Here is a 17,608-nt window from a genome sequence, read left to right as displayed (position 1 = left end):
TTAAAATAATTGTTATAATTTTTTTATTAAATTAAGTACAAATATGTAGATACTACAGTTTTCATTTTATTATTTTTCAGTTTATCTTACTTCAAATGTTAATTCATTATTATTCAAGATTTATACTAGTTTCTTTATAATGAAATAATATTGATGTATCAGATAATTATATGTATTCCCTAGAGAGACATATTTGTTAAATCAATAAATCTTTGTGCATATACATATGAAATGGTTTATCAATTTATAAGGAAAGTATAACAAATAAAACGCATCTGAACATTGGCATTTGTTGAATTTAATAAATTTTGAATAATGTGTCTTTGTCTTGGTCCTACCAAATCTGGTAAAACCTTTCTGATGAAACGTTTGCAAGGAGATGAAATAGATGATGCAACTCATACTATTTCTACTAATGGTATGAACCATTTTACAATAAAAAATAGCACCGGTGAATTTGACATGATTATTAAAGAGATCGGCGGTAGCATGGCACCGATATGGAAATACTACTTCGATAAGGTAAATTTTTTTAAAAAAGGCTGTAATAATAAAAATAATTTATTTTTTATTCATAATTTTATAATCGTTATCGAAAAAAAAATAATTTTGAATATACTCGATAACTATTTTTCAATTTTTAGATTCGAAAAATCATTTACGTAGTAGACGCGAGTAATCTTTGCCAGATAAGTGCAGCTGGAGTATTACTTTACTCTTTGTTAGTTGAGCCTAAATTGCGAAATATAAAAATTGCATTAACACTGAACAAAATGGATCTTTCTTATCGTCAAATGCGTAATGAAGCCTTACTCATACTTCAATATTCACGACTAAAGAAAGAAGTTACACAAGAGCTCACTACGTTTGAAACTAGTGGAATGACTGGAGAAGGTATTGAAGATATAAGAGACTGGTTATTTGATCCAGCCACTTTAAAAGCTGCAATAAATGCAAACAAATAAAATTAGTACATAGTATGAAATAATTCTACCTGAAAATGGACATTTCCTTTTATTTACACTCATTCTTACAAGGTTATAGTGATGCTATGGATGACTTTTTAACTAACACCAACATTATTATAAAATAACTTATTATCGGATCTTTGACGGATTATTATGTTTATTACACTCAAGGATAGATATTTACTTTAAGAGTAGACATAGAACTTTAATTTTTATGACTCGATATTATATTAATTTATATGAACATTAACATTTTTTTTAAACATTTTAAAACGAAAAAAATACTATTTGCCGATTATTATTAATGATCATACAAGATACATTGTATCAATATGAATTCGCAAATAGTATAATATAATAATATGAGAAAAATCAATTCATTCATTCATATTCTTAATGTTCAAAACCTTTTTGACCAGCTTTCACATTCACATATACATATACAAATAATTAAAGCAAACTATCATATTAATGTAATGTGAATTAAAGTACAAGAGCACAGTTGCAAATCAATAAAAAAAAAGTTTGCAAAAAATGAAACAAGGAAAAATGCAGCTTTTTGCTTTACTGTACTGTTAATGATATATGGGTAATTAAATATACATTTTTTACTTTGTGTCCCAAATATTTAAAACTTTTCTTATCAATTCATTCATCTATGAACTCTCCAAAATATAATAAACTATAGATCTTAGCCAAACGTGTACATTTAATGTATTCTTGTAAGATCTTCCACAATTTTTACAAGATCATTTACCGTTGCCTCCTTTTTCATACCAGTACCATCATCAATCTGTGAAGAAGAAACCAAAATAGATCTTAAGTATGATAAATTATTATCTGAAACAATAAATTTATTTACCATAAGGCCCATTGCAACTTCTGCCATTTTATCAGAGCTCAAATCGAGAAAATTTTCAATTAGGTCTCCATCTATAAAACCCTCGCATTGTTCAATTTTTAATTCTGTATTAAAACTTCTCCAAAAGTTGTGTTCTATTTTACCAACACTTTTAATCACGTTTGTTAATCTATCCTCAAGATTTCGTAGAAATTCATAAAATGTAAATGGAATTTGTGTAACTAAACCAATTGCACCACTAACAGTTCCAAACAATACGCAACCTTGCGTAGGAGTACTTGATTCACCTAAATTTTGCATCACTAAAGATCCATGTCGGAAGACATTGACCATATCACCTAAGTGAAATTGTCCAACTTCCTGCATTTGTTGTCTTTCATCTTCTGAAGTTGCAGCACTATAAAGATCATTTTGTAGTACTAAAATATATATAAATAATTTTATTTCAGAACTTACCTGTCCTTCTGACATACAAACAAATTGAAGCAATTTTCAGCACCCAAGAAAGTGTCATCGTCTAAAATTTCGATAGCAGTCATCCAATTTGGATTGTAATCTCTTGCTATTTCCTCAAAACTACCTTCCATCGTTTTATATTGTAACAATGTAAAAGATCTCATAAGGTCTCCAACTAAAACGAAATCTCCTTTTGATTTCAAATATAGTGCAATAATGTTATTAAAATGGCTACATTCTAGTCGAAGTTCTTTCTCTGCTGTCCATTCAAATAAACGAACAGTACTATTAATACTGGCAAGAAGTTTTCCATTAAATTCAACTAAAGAATAACATGCCCCTTTAATCTCTTTTTCAGCAACTTGCGTGAGTTTTCCATCATTCCAATGATATAAAAGTATTCTACCCATTTGTGGTTCAGTTTCATCTGGATTAATGAATGCAGTACCAACCACATAATAGGAAGTAGGATCTTCACCCAATTTGGTCGATATTAATGATAATGCGTACTCGCTAGGCATTAACATATGTGCATGTAAAACTTCAAAAGTATGTTGATCTATAATAAGTAAGTTATGTACTTCAATTTCTTGGCCGATATCACTAGCTGTATGTCCTGTGGGCTTATTATGCGATGCAATGTGACTATTACTAGATGTAGAAGCTGCTTGTGTGGATGCAGAATGTCTTACAATGCTAACACCACTGTTATCTTGAATATCAACACGCATCGTTATTACCCCAAATGTTTGAGAACACTCTTGGTAAGCGATTCGTCTTGGCGATTCTCCAAGAGGAACAGTTCGAATATGCAGTTTTTGTATTTCGTCAATTGTTCCTATTGTTACAGTACTGTCAGTTGCTAATGCTAAACTGTCAGGATATGATTCTGCATTTAAAGAACACATATGATTTACTTCTTTCAAGTTAACATTGCTGAATACTAGTTTGTGATTAGATGAGTAAATCACAGTAGGTCTATCAGAACATGCGAAAACATTAGTGGTAGATAGTGACCTAAAAGTTCTTAACACTGTTGGTTGTGTGCCTAAGATAACTTTTTTTTTATCAGAAAGTATACCACTCTGTTTGTGGAGAGTGAAATAATACATACTGCCATCTCCAAGAGCACAAAGAAGATATGTATTGCCTTCAAAACATGTCATTAGAATTGATCTAGGTATAATTTCGCCTCCAAGTAATTCTTTATTAACTTCTTCTAGAGCAGGCAAAGTTAGTATACGAACAGAAATATCTGTCCATAAACCTACTGCAGCAATTATAGCTTCGGTATGTCCATCTAATGGAGATATATCTAAACATGCAACTTCATACTGTAAAGTAGCAAATCCTTTTGGTAGAATCTGTCCATCTAAAATTTCCATATAAAACAAGTCATTTCCGGTAGCACAAAGTACTTGTGTACCATTGCAAGCGACCACACTGATTGTTCTTTTATTTTCTGGTTCCCATTCAGAAATAACAGTCTTTGTTTCGTGTGATATCAATCTTGCAGATGTTGGTGTTATCTGAATAAATAAATCATTTGTAACATTTCCAGTGTGAAAAGTTTGCTCATCAGCAACAAAGCCTGGAATATCTGTTTCTTCAACTTCTTCTCCGTTCAACATCAAAATTCTGGTTTGCCCAACAAAAGACAAAACTAGAGTATTGTCGAAATTACCTCCACCAACTTTTAATGCCCACATACCCTTGATGCCAGGTAAATCTATGCTTGCATGTTCTTCAATGCCAATTCCATTTCTAATGATCCTGAGAGAACCTTCTTTAAAAGCTCCAGAGCATGTAACCATTTGTCCTTGACCCTGTCTTTCAAGGTCAACTACAGCCATGTCAACTATTGGTGCCAAGTTGGTAAAAGTTTCCATCGGAACACAATACGAACCATTTTCATCTGCTTTTGTAATTAATTTAATTAATTGTGAATCACCTAAACGGCTACCAACAAATATTACTCCATTATCTAAATATGTGATGCATTCTGGTATACTGATTTCACCCAAAAGCTCGACTTTCAAATCCTTCACTACTTGTGTACCATCTGCTTTTTTTTCTTGTTCTAGGAACAGCATAAACAAATGCCCAGCCATATCTCCTAATAAATACCTAAGCCCCTGATTATCAACTTTAGCATAACATGTAATTGTACCCTGTTTGATAATTGGAGGCACAACAGCGACATATGCAGTTCCATTGTGATATAATATACTTTCTTGACCTATTATAATTGCACCACAATTAGGAGAAGGTACAGGGATGACCATCATAGCTTCACGCTCTACATTATCTTGTCGCCATGGTATTTTGACAAACTCCTTATCTCTCAAAGAAATTTCATGAGTCTTTACATGTCTGCCATTAATATCTTGATGAATTAGAATTAAAGTAGGATTAACACATCCATGAAGAAAATTCACATCTTGAACTTGCTGTTCATCCATACGTACAGATGATGCTTTTAATTCTGGATTATCCTTATCAAGAGGTATGATTTTAAAGAGACCATCGTATAATCGAAGGCCAATTACACGTGCTTTGGGATCTATTACAGCTTTAATTCCTGTTTCAGATGCCTTTCCAATACGATCTGCTACATTTCCATGTGCTTTTGTTATAATTTCTATATCCTCTCCTTCTCCAGTACATTCCAAAATCATAGCATTATAACGTGTGGTTAAGAGAAACAAAAGATCTTTCTTTTCATGCTGTAAAAATATTATAATTTATGAATTATATATCAGCTATATTGTAATGAATGTATCAGTATATTTAATGTTAATAAAAAAAAAATTATGCAAACAAACAATCTTCGAAAGTTATGAAACTAAAGAATACTTGTATAACCTTACCGGCGGTCTAAACAATTTAACGACTGCAATTTTTCCATAAATTCCAACTTCTTTCAGTGGTCTTAAACCTTCTGGAGTAACGAGATAAATTTCTAATCGAACATTTTTTGCTAAGATGAGGTTGAGATCCGTAGGCGAGGTGAAATTACCTTCGTTAATAAAAATAAAATAATTGTTTACCGTCATAAGCACTTATGATTTACGAAAAGCTTTCACTTACCTGTCACACATGCGGTGACAGCCGTCGGCTTATGTGCCGTTACTACGTAATGATGAGACATTGCTTTCATGCTATTTTGTCCCACGACACTTTTATATGTTTTGTTAATAGTTCAAGCAGAAGGAGACATACAGAGACGTACATACGACCAAACGCTTGCTTTGCGTACTTTTCAATTTCACATGCCACGAAGTTGGCAACGTTCTGAAAGAAATTAAGGCTAGTTCATAATAGATACAATGAATGTTTTAAGGTAGTCTTTCAAGTGAATATCATCATATAATTTTAATATTTAAACAATATTTGTTTTCATTGAAAATTTTCTTAAATCAAGAATTTATAGAAAGTTCAAAGTTCTATACTCTAAATCTGTTTAATGAAAATAACTGAAATAATTATTCAAGTTGCTTATAATTAATTAAAAGAAAAAAAGAAACCGTATTTCTGTTTGTTAATATTACACCGTATAACACGTTCTTAAAATTTTGAAAATCAAATTTTATATTTTTTGATACAATATAATTTACATTTTTATTTTGAATTAGTTATACTAGGCCTATCTTACGAGCAGATATGTTTACATATGACTTCAAAATATGCTCTGTCTTCTTGCATTGTGTTTAGGAGAATAACCATAATAAAAAGAAAGAAAAACTTTAAGTTTATTAAAAATGTTAAGTGCGAAATACTTTAATACATTGTATGTTCAGACCATAAACTAACATCTAATCTTATATCTTATGTCTATACAATTGTACAATAATGTTTAAACTCTTACAATATAAATTACAGTTTAACATTAGATTGTATTCTTTTTATTGTGTCTAGATGGGTATTTCATAATTTATTAGCTGATGGTCTGTAAAACACAAATTTTCACATTCAGTATTTTTAAATGGCAGTTCATTGAAAACAAGCTGTTAAAGAAAAAATTAGCTCAATTGTATTATAAGTAGTATGAAATGAAGTAAGACAAAATAATGTTATATCTACAAATACTACAAATGTGCAACTCTTAGAAATTTTATCAAGCGAGTAACAATATAGTTTGCACAAGTATAAGTTTTGCTCTTCCATAAGATTGGGTATGTATTTCTTACTCCATTACACATTCAAATTTCTTACACAAGAAAATCTTAAAAGAAATATAGGAAGTAAATCACAAGAGCATCTTCAATGATAGACTAAGGTTGTATAACCAACATCAGGAAGAGGACCTTTGTTGCTTAAATGCAACAAAATTAATTTAAACCAGTCTTCTAATTAGATTAATAGGTTTAAAGCAAATATGACGGACCAATGACATATTCAATGTAACTTGTATGTTGATTCTTCAAACATTAAATAGACTTTTAATATAAAAACAGCTTTATATAATTTATGTGGGAAGGCCATCAATTTCTTGAATAGTTACATGACCATTTGAGAGATTAACCGGTGTCACAGATTCCTTAGAACTCTCACTTAAGTTAGTACTACAACTGTCACTTTTACTGTCGGTACTAGACACTGAACTGTCTTTCCTTTGACTACTTTCACGTCTAGAAGCATATCCTACATGTTCTGGAGAAGAGCTAGGACTTGAAAGAGGACAACTACATCTGCTTCTATTTCCATTACTTGTACTATCACTGTCGCTTTCGCTATCAACACTTGAAACTAGACTGCCATGTCTTTGAGCCCTTAATGATTCATTTTCTCGTTTTAACTGTTCATTTTGTTGCATTAAATCATCAATCCGCTGTTGACATATTTTTAATTTTTTTGCTGACTCTGAATCTGTACTACTACTTTTACTTTCTAAATCTCGTTCTTCTGTCTGATGAAAGTTTTTACCACGTAACCGTTTTGTCAGTAAATCTACTTTAGCCTCTAATTGTAGATATTCCTGTATCAGTTCTGATTTACTTAATGTGCTTAATCTTTCAGCATGAAGATCTTCGTATGCAGTCGAAAATTCCTTTGTTAAAAATTCTTCTTCATCTTCTGGAGATGAATAAAAATAATCCTCATCAGAGTCAACACTGAAACTAGAGTCTCGAGTACGAGATGGGGCTGATGGTTTTTGAAATGTAGCAAGAATTTCTGACGATGCAGCTTCTGAAAGCTTTTGGTCAAGATCTGGAAGATCACTGTGATCATCCATAAGAAACTGTGTTGTGTTATATGGTGCTGGAGGTTGTCTACCAGTTTTTGCTAGTCTGCCTCTAGATCCATATCGCAACTGTTGTTGATAGGATAATTGCTGTTTTGAATATGGTTTTAATTTTCTATGCTTACGTCCGCCTCTACGAGTCTTTCTTTTCTTTGCTGCAATATCATTTCCATCCTCATACTGACATCCTTCTTGATCTCCGCTACCACTTCCACTTTCAAATTTACCCGTATTTTTTATTAATGATTTAATACACTGAAACATTAAAAAAAAACCATAATGTTTAATATTTAAACTATTTTGAACAATCTAATATATTCTATTTAGAAGGCAGAGAAATGATTCTATTCGCACAATCCGAATTTGGAGTTTCTAACATCCACTCGATAAAAACTAGAATTAAATTTAATCGTGGCTAAAATAACTTTTTATGTAGCTATATTAAAAACAAATTCATGAAATTACATTTGATAAAAATTAAAAATTTGACCGTTAATGTGTCATAACGCATTGAATAAATATTTTCAAACAAGGTAATTTATATTCTTACAGTTTTTCCATTGATATAGTTGCCCTCCTTAATATTTTCACCAGTAGAGAGCGATACTTGTTCCGAAACTGGCAACGATGACGCCGCAGGCGTCGGCTCTGCTTTTACGCCCTTCGCGTCACGTAGTTCATCGATGCCGCCCGACACTTTCTCCATCATCGTCTTGACATTATGATCTTCCATGTTCGTAATATTGACTAAAATTCGGCGATTTGCGGTGGTACAAGTACACATTACCGTTAAAAACACTACCTCATCCACCGATACTCTGTGCTCCCGCTCTACGAACCGTACACCTTCACCGCAAACAGCGACTAAATCGCCATGTTTGATTTGTCCGTGATTCCGTGCGATAGCGAAGCGCGACGTGCTAACGTTTTAGGGGAGTAGGGAGATTTGTTCCGAAAGGTGGGGCGAATGTATTTGTCCCCACCAAAACCCCTCGCCTCTCGGTATTCCATGCTCTACGTTCAGGCCCTACTCCCTGAGACTATGGCGACTCGTCTCTTGCACACTGCACCCTTACACCGTTAATTTGATGTTTATTACGTAGAGAGAACGAAGGGAACGATAAGCGTGTGGCAAGTATATTCTATTGGAAGTACATATGCTCGATATCGATAAGATTTTCATTTGCTTCCATGTATAAAACGTCTTGTATGTAATGAGGTCTATAACATATGATTGGATTGTAAAAATTTTAAATTCGATTAACGATTAAGTTTTTCAAATCGATGATCAATGTTCAAACACGGAGACATCGTCCTACGAATTAAGAAACATTTCTCTAAAGTTAATTTAACGATACTCCTATGACTTTATTGCTCGTGCTTGAAGTACATACGGTATATTGTATACACAATGCTCGTATTATCATATGTTCTTATACATTTTTGTTTCATCTGTTACTTCAACAAATAGAAACCATTGGTTCTAGCAGTGTTCGATCGAATCGGGTAAACTCGGCTTGTAAAACGTAAATAGAAAGTGGTTGCTTTCCGCCGCGGAGCTACTGGTATTTAATTAGAAGTAACGTTTCTACTAGTTTCAAGCGAAACGTACAACGGAGTCCGCATCATTGCAGGTTTTGTGGTGTGTTAACACATATCTGTAGTAGGTACATTAGTAACGTATTTTTTTTAATACGACGCAATTTCCATACTGACTAAATCTTTCACCACGAAAAATGATGTTCTTCGTGTACTAAATTTATTCTTTGAATTGTATATTCACTAATATTAGAATATAAATTTTTTTACAGAAACAAACAAACGTAAAAGTTCATAATTCACGGTAATGGATTGTAAATATAATTATAAAATAAATATAACATATTACGAAGGTAAAACGATGTAGCTAAATTGTTTGTTAAATCGATGTACTATGTTTGATGCGATACATCCATGTCGACCTACTTTGCGTGCAATGTTTGCACGTAGTTATATGTATATGCATAATTGTATTATGGCTTATTACGCGCATTTAATTTCATACTTGAAATTGGATACTTGCACGTAGATTTCCTTTCACACGTACGTATCCTGAACAATAACTTTCATCTTGATTTTTGTATTCATACTATTCAAAAGTCCGTTTACGTTAAACTAACAAAGTGTGATACCGTATAATTGCGTCAAGGTAGTATGTGATATCTCTACATTTGAGAATTTTGCATTGTACAATTAAATGTAGTTTTTAATGTGCTCCAGTGATTTCACTATGTTCATGATTATACTTAGTACAATATTGCTACAGGTTATACAGAGAAATTAGTAATGGTGGACCAGCGGGTAGCGAGTATTACGCGTGGAAATATATTTAGCAATGTTAATTTGATGAGATATCCGCTCCAGTCAAACGGCGCTTCGCTGATTGCATACTTACTATGTCTAGGTACTGTGCAGCAAGAAATAACGAAGCAGCTTTCGCACTTTCAGAACGAAAATGACGGAACGCTTATAAACGATTTCCCTTGTTCATTCAATGCATGTGTTATCGATCGTAGCTGTATACGAACGTATCTGTTACTATACGATTCGGAATAAAGAGCTTTCACGTTTTGGGAACAAAAACGACAAAACGTTTGAGCGATTCGCCTTTACCGTTCAATAGAAATACTGATTACAACCGATGCACTTCTATGTATTACGTAATTGAAAATAATAAGCTTTCGTGCACTACGAATATGCATAAAGTAGCGAGCGATTCTTCTCATATTTTTTGCATGCAAATATTGATCTTATTCGCGTACCGATGAATACATTTGCATTTAATCTGTTTTAACGGTTGTTAAAAACAAATTAAAAGGAATACTACAAAAATGTTTCATTTTTATCGTTTAACACAAATACTGATCGTATTTGTGAACTTTCGCTATCCAGAAATATCATTTATTTTTAATCGGCTTGTAATGTAGTAAAGATAAAGATTCGACGTGTCTAAAGTTTGTAACGACGATTAAACATAGGACTTGCTTTTAATTAATGTTAAAAATACTTTTCCAAAACTTTTCCTTCCGAACTCACGCTGTCGTGATAAGTCCATTAATTTTCTCTCGCGTACAATAATTTAGCATAGACATTTTTATTTATGTGCTCGCTATTGATACTGTTGCAATTTTCAAGGTAACAACTTTAATTTCATGTAAGATCATCTAAAAATGATTTATAATTGATTAATTCTGATAATAGCAATGAACTATACATATTATATGAGAGAAATGCACGTAATACAATAGTGTGCACTGTCTATTTAAGTGTGGACACACAATATACGCGACTAGCGCAACTATAAATACGTGCTCTATGTAGGAGACTCCTGTACCACCTTCATAGGACTTTTTTCTTGAAATGTAAATTCTTTGTGCTCGAATTGGTCACGTATGTACGTGCGTACGTGCGCACACGTATACGCTTAAATTGGTCACGTAGTACCATTACATATACTCATGTACGAGTGTTCACCCAAATCTGATGTGTTAAGTTACACCTTGCATACGACAAACAAACCGATATATACGTTATTACATGTACCGAATTATCGCAATTAGGAATATTTGTGCTTTTTGTTTATTTATTATTAAAACAAAACTACTGTATTAAGGCGATCGCTTTGTAACGATATTCTTGAGTCCACATTCATACCAATGAATAACTAATACTTAATGTTTGCAAAGGAAATATATTGCTATGTGTGGAAGTGAACCTCGAATTTTATAATTTTAGAACATCAATTTAAATTTTTGTAAATATTCTCCGACCATAATATCCAAGAATAAGAGACTGAAAATTCACGAGCCTAGTAATGGACGAAACGAATAGTAAGATACAGGACATTTTGACTAGTGCACAGTGCAATCTGTGTAATGCACTTCTCTAGAGTGAATTGGTTATACATGTAAGTGACTTTTACATGCACTATCTGCGTTTCGAACCTACTTTCTATCGTGTTCTCTTGATATAAATGCATTCTAGTGTAAATAGCGTATAGTTATATCGTAGGCAATCATCGGGAATCGTGTCTCATTGTTCCGAACGAAAGAGAAACACTGGTTGTTTCTTCTGAATCGCTAAGAAATCACCCCCCTCTACCATCTTATACTTCGTAATTTAATTTCAGCTTGCGTAATTATAATTACAAAAGGAGACCAGACACGGCGTAAATTTTATATAAATTTTATATCTTATGTAACAATGTATGTAAATGTTTGTTATTGTCTAGAATCGTTAACATATGAAACGTGTATTTCGTAACGTAACAAGCATTGCAATTTTATAAAAACCCCCTTACCGTGTTACGCGCTTTTTCTGGAGCGAATGGTTATCATTATCACTTTGTACTGTATATAATGTATGCATACAATATACTACAGATAAGTTTTATGAAAAATATGGAATATTTAAGCATTAATACAATTTTTAATATCAACGAGAATATGTAGTTTAATGTGAATTTGCATTATTGAATGTTATTCTAACACATAGTTGAGAAACTTATCTCTTTTGTACGATGTATTAACATACTGCTATCTATTGGCAAAAGGCTGAAACATATCGTTCGAAAACTGACCTAGTAAAATATTTAGAAAATCGAAACTGTATCGATGCATAAATTCATTCCTAATTAAATTTATTAAAATAATATATACACCAATATATGTATAATCGAAAAAGTTTTATTTTATACTAGTTATTTTCTCGTTCGAGCATATGTATTTTTATAGATAAAGACCTTTTTTAGTAATCTAATAATTATATAAAAGCAAGCAAGTAAAAGTTATTTTGTACAAACATTACTAAATTAATGTTTTATATCTATAATAAATTATGCAAGTTAAATTTGAAATGCTGTTATACATAAAATTAAAAAATATAAATCTATTTTTTACATACTTATAAAACAGTGAAATATTATTTACTATAATGTACTTCTGTTATAAATCTATATACTTTATACTAAAAAAAATATACATATCTAACTGAATTACTTATAAATAATTAAAAATATTAAAGATTATTAATACAAAATATGACTAAAAATATAAACTTACATTTTCAATCAGGTTATTAGCGAGCTTTTTTGAATTAAATATAATTAATAATTTATTCAATCAGAAGTTCATGCTGATCTATTTCGTCGAAAGTTTTATTTATATTCTGAATCCATTTAATTATATTTTTATTTTCTCCTTTTTTCTTGTTATCATTCTTTTTCCGTTTTACTTCATATTCAACTAAATTTTCTTCGTCTTCGCTATTACCGTCTGAAAAACTGAATCTTACGGCACGTTTTCGTTTGTACGAATGTTTTGGAGGCTGAAATATATATTTACATAAGATTGTTATTAATTATTACTAAACTTTTACTTTAAATTATTAGATGAATTACCTGCGTAAAATGGGATGGTTCAACATCAACAAATAGTGGAATATTAGATGTGTCCTCTGTTGCAGTTTCATTTATCTCAGAAAAAACGTCAAATGTATCAGAAAAGTTTACAGAATCTTTTTGAACTTGATTTTGCTTTGCTTTGATAGGTGACTGTCTCACTTCTATCCTTTTATTCTCTACATTTTCCTTATTTTCTACATCATTCCTTGGTTTTTTAAGTAAAAAATTATTTTTTATTTTATCAATTGATATTTTTAGAAAAGGTTTTTCATTATGTTTTTTATTTTGTGTCACATTTGTTTCACGATGTTCGGTAAAAGATATATCTTGATTATAATCATCATCATCATCAAAACCAAATGCATTTCGTAATTCCATACTAGATTCATTAAGTTTTTTCATTGACTTGCTATTGACTGGTGTTGAAGATACATCACCAAAAATTCCATGATTTGTCCTGATTGTGGTAGATCGTGGCTTTTCCATTATGTTTAAAAAGTTATTTAAATTCGACTGCTTTAATATCCTGTCTTCAGTAAGAACTATATTCCTTTGTAAACCTGATGGTCCAGGTTCAGGATTCAAATTTTCTTTTTGTTCATAGTTTTCTGTAATTACTGTAGTTTTCTGAGGATTTACGTTTTTGTTTTTTCTAATCGTTTTTTTAAGAACTTTCTTTGGAGTTTGACAATTTAACATAAACTTTTCTTTATTTTCAGTATTACCAAACTTAGAAGTGTTAGTTATATTATTCACATTGGTTGACTGAATACTTGGTTGTATATTTTCTATTTCAATTAATGCTTGTTCATTTATTTCTTCCACCAAATGAGATTGTAAAGATTGATCTATGTTTGTAATTTCCGTACCAAATTTTCTTGAAATTGAAGAACGTTTCTTTTTGATATTGTTAGTATTTACATGCGCTTCCACGCTTACATTTTCGTCATTTTCCTGCAAAATGTCTTTTACTGTTGTACTATTTCCACAATTCTTGGATTCACTATTTATTGCACGTGAAAATTTATTAGTAGAAATTTCATAATTCTTATTTTGTGGTGTACTTTGAAAAGCATTTTTTACTTGAGAAAACGTACATAACGCGGGTACTCTCCAAGGGCTATTCATATCCAAATTCTCGGATGATTTCACGATTGGGGATAAAGATTTTTCAAATAGCGAATGATTTAACATATTTTTATGCTGTACCATTAACTTATTGTTAAAAATATTTGTTGGTCTAAATGGCTTAAACTCTTCTGAGTTTGATAGTTGTGAATTATCCATTATTGTAACTTTTTTATTATCTAAATTTTGTATTGATGCAATTGTTGGTTTTGTAAATGTAATAGTTGGAGTTTTTTCTTTGTTTGTACTGTCTGGTAAGGGAGAGAGCACTAATTGTTCTTTGTTTGACATTACATCATTTTTCGCATTTTTTTCTGGATCCTTTAATGGATTTTCTGTCAGAGGTTTTACAGAAACTTTATCTTGTAAAGATTCAATAGGGGGTTTCTCCTTAATTACTTCACATGCAATATTAACTGGTTCTTCTTTGTGAATTCTAGTTTTTTGTACATTGTTTTTTACATAAATATTTTTCTTTTTACGTGCCAGTGTTTTCTTAAGAGTAGGTTTCTTCTTCCGGTTTTTGGATACTTTTTCTTTAGAATCATTAATATCAAATTTGAATTCATAAATTTCACTTGCATCTTTTACAGACTTTTCAGGTGAAACATATTTATAGATTGGTACTGTTTTTCCCTTTGTACTTAATTTGGGTGAAAGACATTTACTTGATGTAAAGTCCTCATCATAATTCTTAACAATTCGACGAGGACGTAACTGTCTTATTTTTGACTGATTTAAAAAGGATTCTTTCAACAATGCTTGACGCAGCCTAGAATCATTTTTCTTTACCTTTTTTAGATTATTTATCTTATTATGTATCTTAACATTTTTTGTTTCTGCGGATAGTTTATTGGCAGAACTCTTTCTTAAGTTTTGACATCTTGTAATTTTTTTATCTCTATCTTGAGTAACATTTTTGTCTGTTTCTGTTGAAATATCAAACTCCTTCTCAGTCAATATACTTTTTGACAAAATTACTGATTTTGTACTTGTTATTTTAGGACAGTCTTTTATTTTTGATTCTTTCTTAGTAATGAATTTTGTTTCTGATGTTGTTGTATCTGAAGAAGTACGTTTTCTTCTTAAACAAGGAGGCATATCTCCATATATTACTCTTTAAATCTGAAAAACATGTAAATGAAAGATTGTATTTCTCTACATAACTTTTTCTAGAGGATTCTTCAATACTAATTAATATCAAAACAATTCTATAATAAACAGTATCATTAATGCAAATATATCTAATTACTTACCTTGACGAAAATATTAAAAACTATAAATGCGACAAAAGAACACTGCAATACTTCTGGTGAAACGCTTCACCCACTATTTAATGCAAACCACAATGCAGCGATGTACACATTTGACAAATAGAAGACGAAAATGTAGAATATCGACTGAAAATAAGGCAAGTTGACTGTTTTTGAAATAAAGAAAACTGGTTAGAAACTATGTATAGTCATATAGTAGATTAAAACAATCTGTAACAAAACAAACTACGCCTCTATAACTACTCTACATCGAGTTTGTGGCGTATATCTGTTCGCCGAGGATATAAAAACGATGTAAGTATGGTGATATGGTTACTATGATCAGAGGTTACTACACTGACGTAGGTGGCGTAGCCGAGTGAGGAATTGTACCGCCATATTGTTTAGTTTTTTAATCATAGAAACACTACTTAAGTAAAGCTGAAAGTAACCAGCACTGGTAATTTTTCCCTAAGACGGCAAGAATTATTGTTGCGATCGATTGTAAATAAATACTCGATGTTTCCTTACATTTCCTATCAAGTGTCATTAAGTTGAATTATTTCTTTTAAATGTATTTATATGTCACGCGTGTACACATGCATTAATGGCAGGAAATGATATAAAGCAAAACTTACGAAAATTAGATTTCCCTTACTGTGCTAGAGAAGCATTATGCAGAATCGGTAAGGCATTCGTGAAATACATTAACCGTTTTTTGGAAAAGTAATAGCTAATGTAAGTTATATTTTTTTAAAGAAATATTATGCGGCAGACCTGGGAAACAAATGGATCTGCAACTGGATTTAATTTCAGAGTTTGTATTTGGAGAAATAGAGAAGCGGAAGAAACGCAACATGACAATAGCAATACAAGAATTGCAATTGATAGAAGTTTTAAGCGATTTTTTTCAAAGCCCAGGAGGAAGTGCTGCTGTGCGCAATGCAGTATTTTTATCCCTTTTCCCTGCAGATAGTCCTAGATACAAAGTCTTAGGCAATTTAGTATCTCTGGCCATTGCTACCCAGAACAAAGCAGTTTTGAATGCTACTGGAATTTGGATGCAACAATTAGGCTCTACTTCTCTACAAAGTGTGGGATTAGCAAGGCATGTACTTAATGATTATTTTGTCCTTACTCCAAAATCTATTGACAAGTTAAAGCAGCTTCCTGTACTTGCACCACATTTCACTGCCAACTTACTAACGGCAATAGGTGAGGTTTATGAAGATAAAGATCCACCTACAGAACTGCTCAGATTGGTAGGAGAGTGGATAGACGAAAATCCAAGTCTTTTATTGACTCCTTTAATGGATAATCCTGCCTTACCAACTGGTGGCATTCCAATGACACCAATAACACCTATAGCAGGTTTATTCAGGTAAAATGAACGAAGAATTTATTGATTTTATTTATAATTATGATTATAATCTTTTGTTAGGTGGTGCATTTTATGCCCTTTACGATTAAGTTTCACGAAAAATGCGGAAAATTGCGAAGAACAGCGAAAATTATATTCTAAAATCCAGCAGTTACTTATGGATTCAGTATTACGATTAAAAAATAGTGGAAACAATAAACATGCAATATCTGCACAACATTTTGCAGCAACTATTCGCACTTTAAGTTCTAACTTACAATCTCAAACAAATCCTAATTCATCTTTGCGTGACTTAGCTATGGAACGACTTGCACAAGCTATAAGTGCAGCAATGTCTGCAAATTGCATTTATGGAAATAAACGTATGTATATTCATAATTCATTCATTTTTTCATTATATGTAATGTATATCATCTCTTGATTTTTCTTACAGAGGAATTATTGGCTTTGTTACAACCCTTATCGTACCAACATTTTTTAATTGAATGGACATTGCAAACTTATGCATCTAAAGCTGCTTGATTTATTGAATTTACGAATGTGAATTATAATTGATTGTATCTTCTTTTAATCTCTGCAAAAATAAAAATACAGTATACATGATTGAATTATAATTATAAATGTAAACAAAATTTATGTGATGTAATAAATATCTATTTTATGTTGAAAGTAGTAAGCTATTATTCACATTGAGATTAGTATAAATATTCTTTATCCACGAGCACACGTATATATTTTTAACAATAAACTTTATTCAACAACAACAATGGATAACAATGAATAACAATGTATAACAATGAATAACAATGGATAATAATGGAGAACAACAATAACCTTTAAATCTTTGAACCCTAGCACGCACAGTCACAAGCGAA

General features: G+C 31.4%; 5 protein-coding genes across 7 annotated transcripts; 2 read left to right on the top strand and 3 right to left on the bottom strand.

The window, feature by feature from the left end:
* The first annotated feature begins 172 nt into the window (after window positions 1-172).
* LOC143350085 (ADP-ribosylation factor-like protein 16) lies at window positions 173-965 on the top strand. The gene is made up of 2 exons (XM_076781892.1): window positions 173-522; window positions 645-965. The coding sequence occupies exons 1-2, from the start codon at window positions 316-318 to the stop codon at window positions 963-965; spliced, it is 528 nt and encodes a 175-aa protein (XP_076638007.1). The 5' UTR covers window positions 173-315.
* Window positions 966-1,180: 215 nt separating this feature from the next.
* On the bottom strand, window positions 1,181-10,733 carry Pic (DNA damage-binding protein pic). Of its 2 annotated transcripts, XM_076781879.1 has the most exons (6): window positions 9,966-10,733; window positions 5,377-5,580; window positions 5,157-5,305; window positions 2,287-5,012; window positions 1,831-2,227; window positions 1,181-1,761 (listed from the first exon to the last, which is right to left on the bottom strand). In XM_076781879.1, the coding sequence occupies exons 2-6, from the start codon at window positions 5,444-5,446 to the stop codon at window positions 1,678-1,680; spliced, it is 3,426 nt and encodes a 1,141-aa protein (XP_076637994.1). In that variant the 5' UTR covers window positions 5,447-5,580; window positions 9,966-10,733; the 3' UTR covers window positions 1,181-1,677. The 2 variants fall into 2 exon arrangements, with proteins under 2 accessions (XP_076637994.1, XP_076637995.1); XM_076781880.1 differs by lacking the exons at window positions 5,157-5,305; window positions 9,966-10,733 and having other exon boundaries at window positions 5,377-5,482.
* On the bottom strand, window positions 5,851-8,647 carry LOC143350082 (uncharacterized). The gene is made up of 2 exons (XM_076781886.1): window positions 8,082-8,647; window positions 5,851-7,786 (listed from the first exon to the last, which is right to left on the bottom strand). Exons 1-2 carry the CDS (start codon window positions 8,313-8,315, stop codon window positions 6,755-6,757), a joined length of 1,266 nt encoding a protein of 421 aa, XP_076638001.1. The 5' UTR covers window positions 8,316-8,647; the 3' UTR covers window positions 5,851-6,754.
* A 1,459-nt stretch (window positions 10,734-12,192) lies between the features above and the next one.
* Window positions 12,193-15,641, bottom strand: LOC143350081 (uncharacterized). The gene is made up of 3 exons (XM_076781885.1): window positions 15,356-15,641; window positions 12,969-15,224; window positions 12,193-12,895 (listed from the first exon to the last, which is right to left on the bottom strand). Exons 2-3 carry the CDS (start codon window positions 15,198-15,200, stop codon window positions 12,683-12,685), a joined length of 2,445 nt encoding a protein of 814 aa, XP_076638000.1. The 5' UTR covers window positions 15,201-15,224; window positions 15,356-15,641; the 3' UTR covers window positions 12,193-12,682.
* Window positions 15,642-15,822: 181 nt separating this feature from the next.
* On the top strand, window positions 15,823-17,402 carry LOC143349796 (integrator complex subunit 15). 2 transcript variants are annotated; one of them, XM_076781328.1, is made up of 4 exons: window positions 15,823-16,038; window positions 16,112-16,733; window positions 16,794-17,095; window positions 17,167-17,402. In XM_076781328.1, the coding sequence occupies exons 1-4, from the start codon at window positions 15,960-15,962 to the stop codon at window positions 17,253-17,255; spliced, it is 1,092 nt and encodes a 363-aa protein (XP_076637443.1). In that variant the 5' UTR covers window positions 15,823-15,959; the 3' UTR covers window positions 17,256-17,402. The 2 variants fall into 2 exon arrangements, with proteins under 2 accessions (XP_076637443.1, XP_076637444.1); XM_076781329.1 differs by having other exon boundaries at window positions 15,969-16,090; window positions 16,169-16,733.
* The last annotated feature ends 206 nt before the right edge of the window (window positions 17,403-17,608 follow it).

Source organism: Colletes latitarsis, chromosome 14 (genome assembly GCF_051014445.1).
Source record: "Colletes latitarsis isolate SP2378_abdomen chromosome 14, iyColLati1, whole genome shotgun sequence".
Classification (NCBI taxonomy): Eukaryota; Metazoa; Arthropoda; class Insecta; order Hymenoptera; family Colletidae; genus Colletes; species Colletes latitarsis.
The sequence above is the reverse complement of the archived record's forward strand: the minus strand, read 5'-3'. Positions and strand labels throughout refer to the sequence as shown.

What these genes read in the sequence shown, in the direction of transcription:
- LOC143350085 (XM_076781892.1), top strand. Translation starts at nt 316, where the DNA reads ATGTGTCTTTGTCTTGGTCCTACCAAATCTGGTAAAACCTTTCTGATG. An exon ending in GGAAATACTACTTCGATAAG is followed by an intron (nt 523 to 644) that starts GTAAATTTTTTT and finishes TTCAATTTTTAG; the next exon opens with ATTCGAAAAATCATTTACGT.
- Pic (XM_076781879.1), bottom strand. Translation starts at nt 5,446, where the DNA reads ATGAAAGCAATGTCTCATCATTACGTAGTAACGGCACATAAGCCGACG. An exon ending in TTAAATTGTTTAGACCGCCG is followed by an intron (nt 5,013 to 5,156) that starts GTAAGGTTATAC and finishes ATATTTTTACAG; the next exon opens with CATGAAAAGAAAGATCTTTT. An exon ending in AAGTTGCAATGGGCCTTATG is followed by an intron (nt 1,762 to 1,830) that starts GTAAATAAATTT and finishes TCTTCTTCACAG; the next exon opens with ATTGATGATGGTACTGGTAT.
- LOC143350082 (XM_076781886.1), bottom strand. Translation starts at nt 8,315, where the DNA reads ATGTGTACTTGTACCACCGCAAATCGCCGAATTTTAGTCAATATTACG. An exon ending in ACTATATCAATGGAAAAACT is followed by an intron (nt 7,787 to 8,081) that starts GTAAGAATATAA and finishes TTAATGTTTCAG; the next exon opens with TGTATTAAATCATTAATAAA.
- LOC143350081 (XM_076781885.1), bottom strand. Translation starts at nt 15,200, where the DNA reads ATGCCTCCTTGTTTAAGAAGAAAACGTACTTCTTCAGATACAACAACA. An exon ending in AACCATCCCATTTTACGCAG is followed by an intron (nt 12,896 to 12,968) that starts GTAATTCATCTA and finishes TATATATTTCAG; the next exon opens with CCTCCAAAACATTCGTACAA.
- LOC143349796 (XM_076781328.1), top strand. Translation starts at nt 15,960, where the DNA reads ATGGCAGGAAATGATATAAAGCAAAACTTACGAAAATTAGATTTCCCT. An exon ending in AGAAGCATTATGCAGAATCG is followed by an intron (nt 16,039 to 16,111) that starts GTAAGGCATTCG and finishes ATTTTTTTAAAG; the next exon opens with AAATATTATGCGGCAGACCT. An exon ending in TTGCATTTATGGAAATAAAC is followed by an intron (nt 17,096 to 17,166) that starts GTATGTATATTC and finishes TTTTTCTTACAG; the next exon opens with AGGAATTATTGGCTTTGTTA.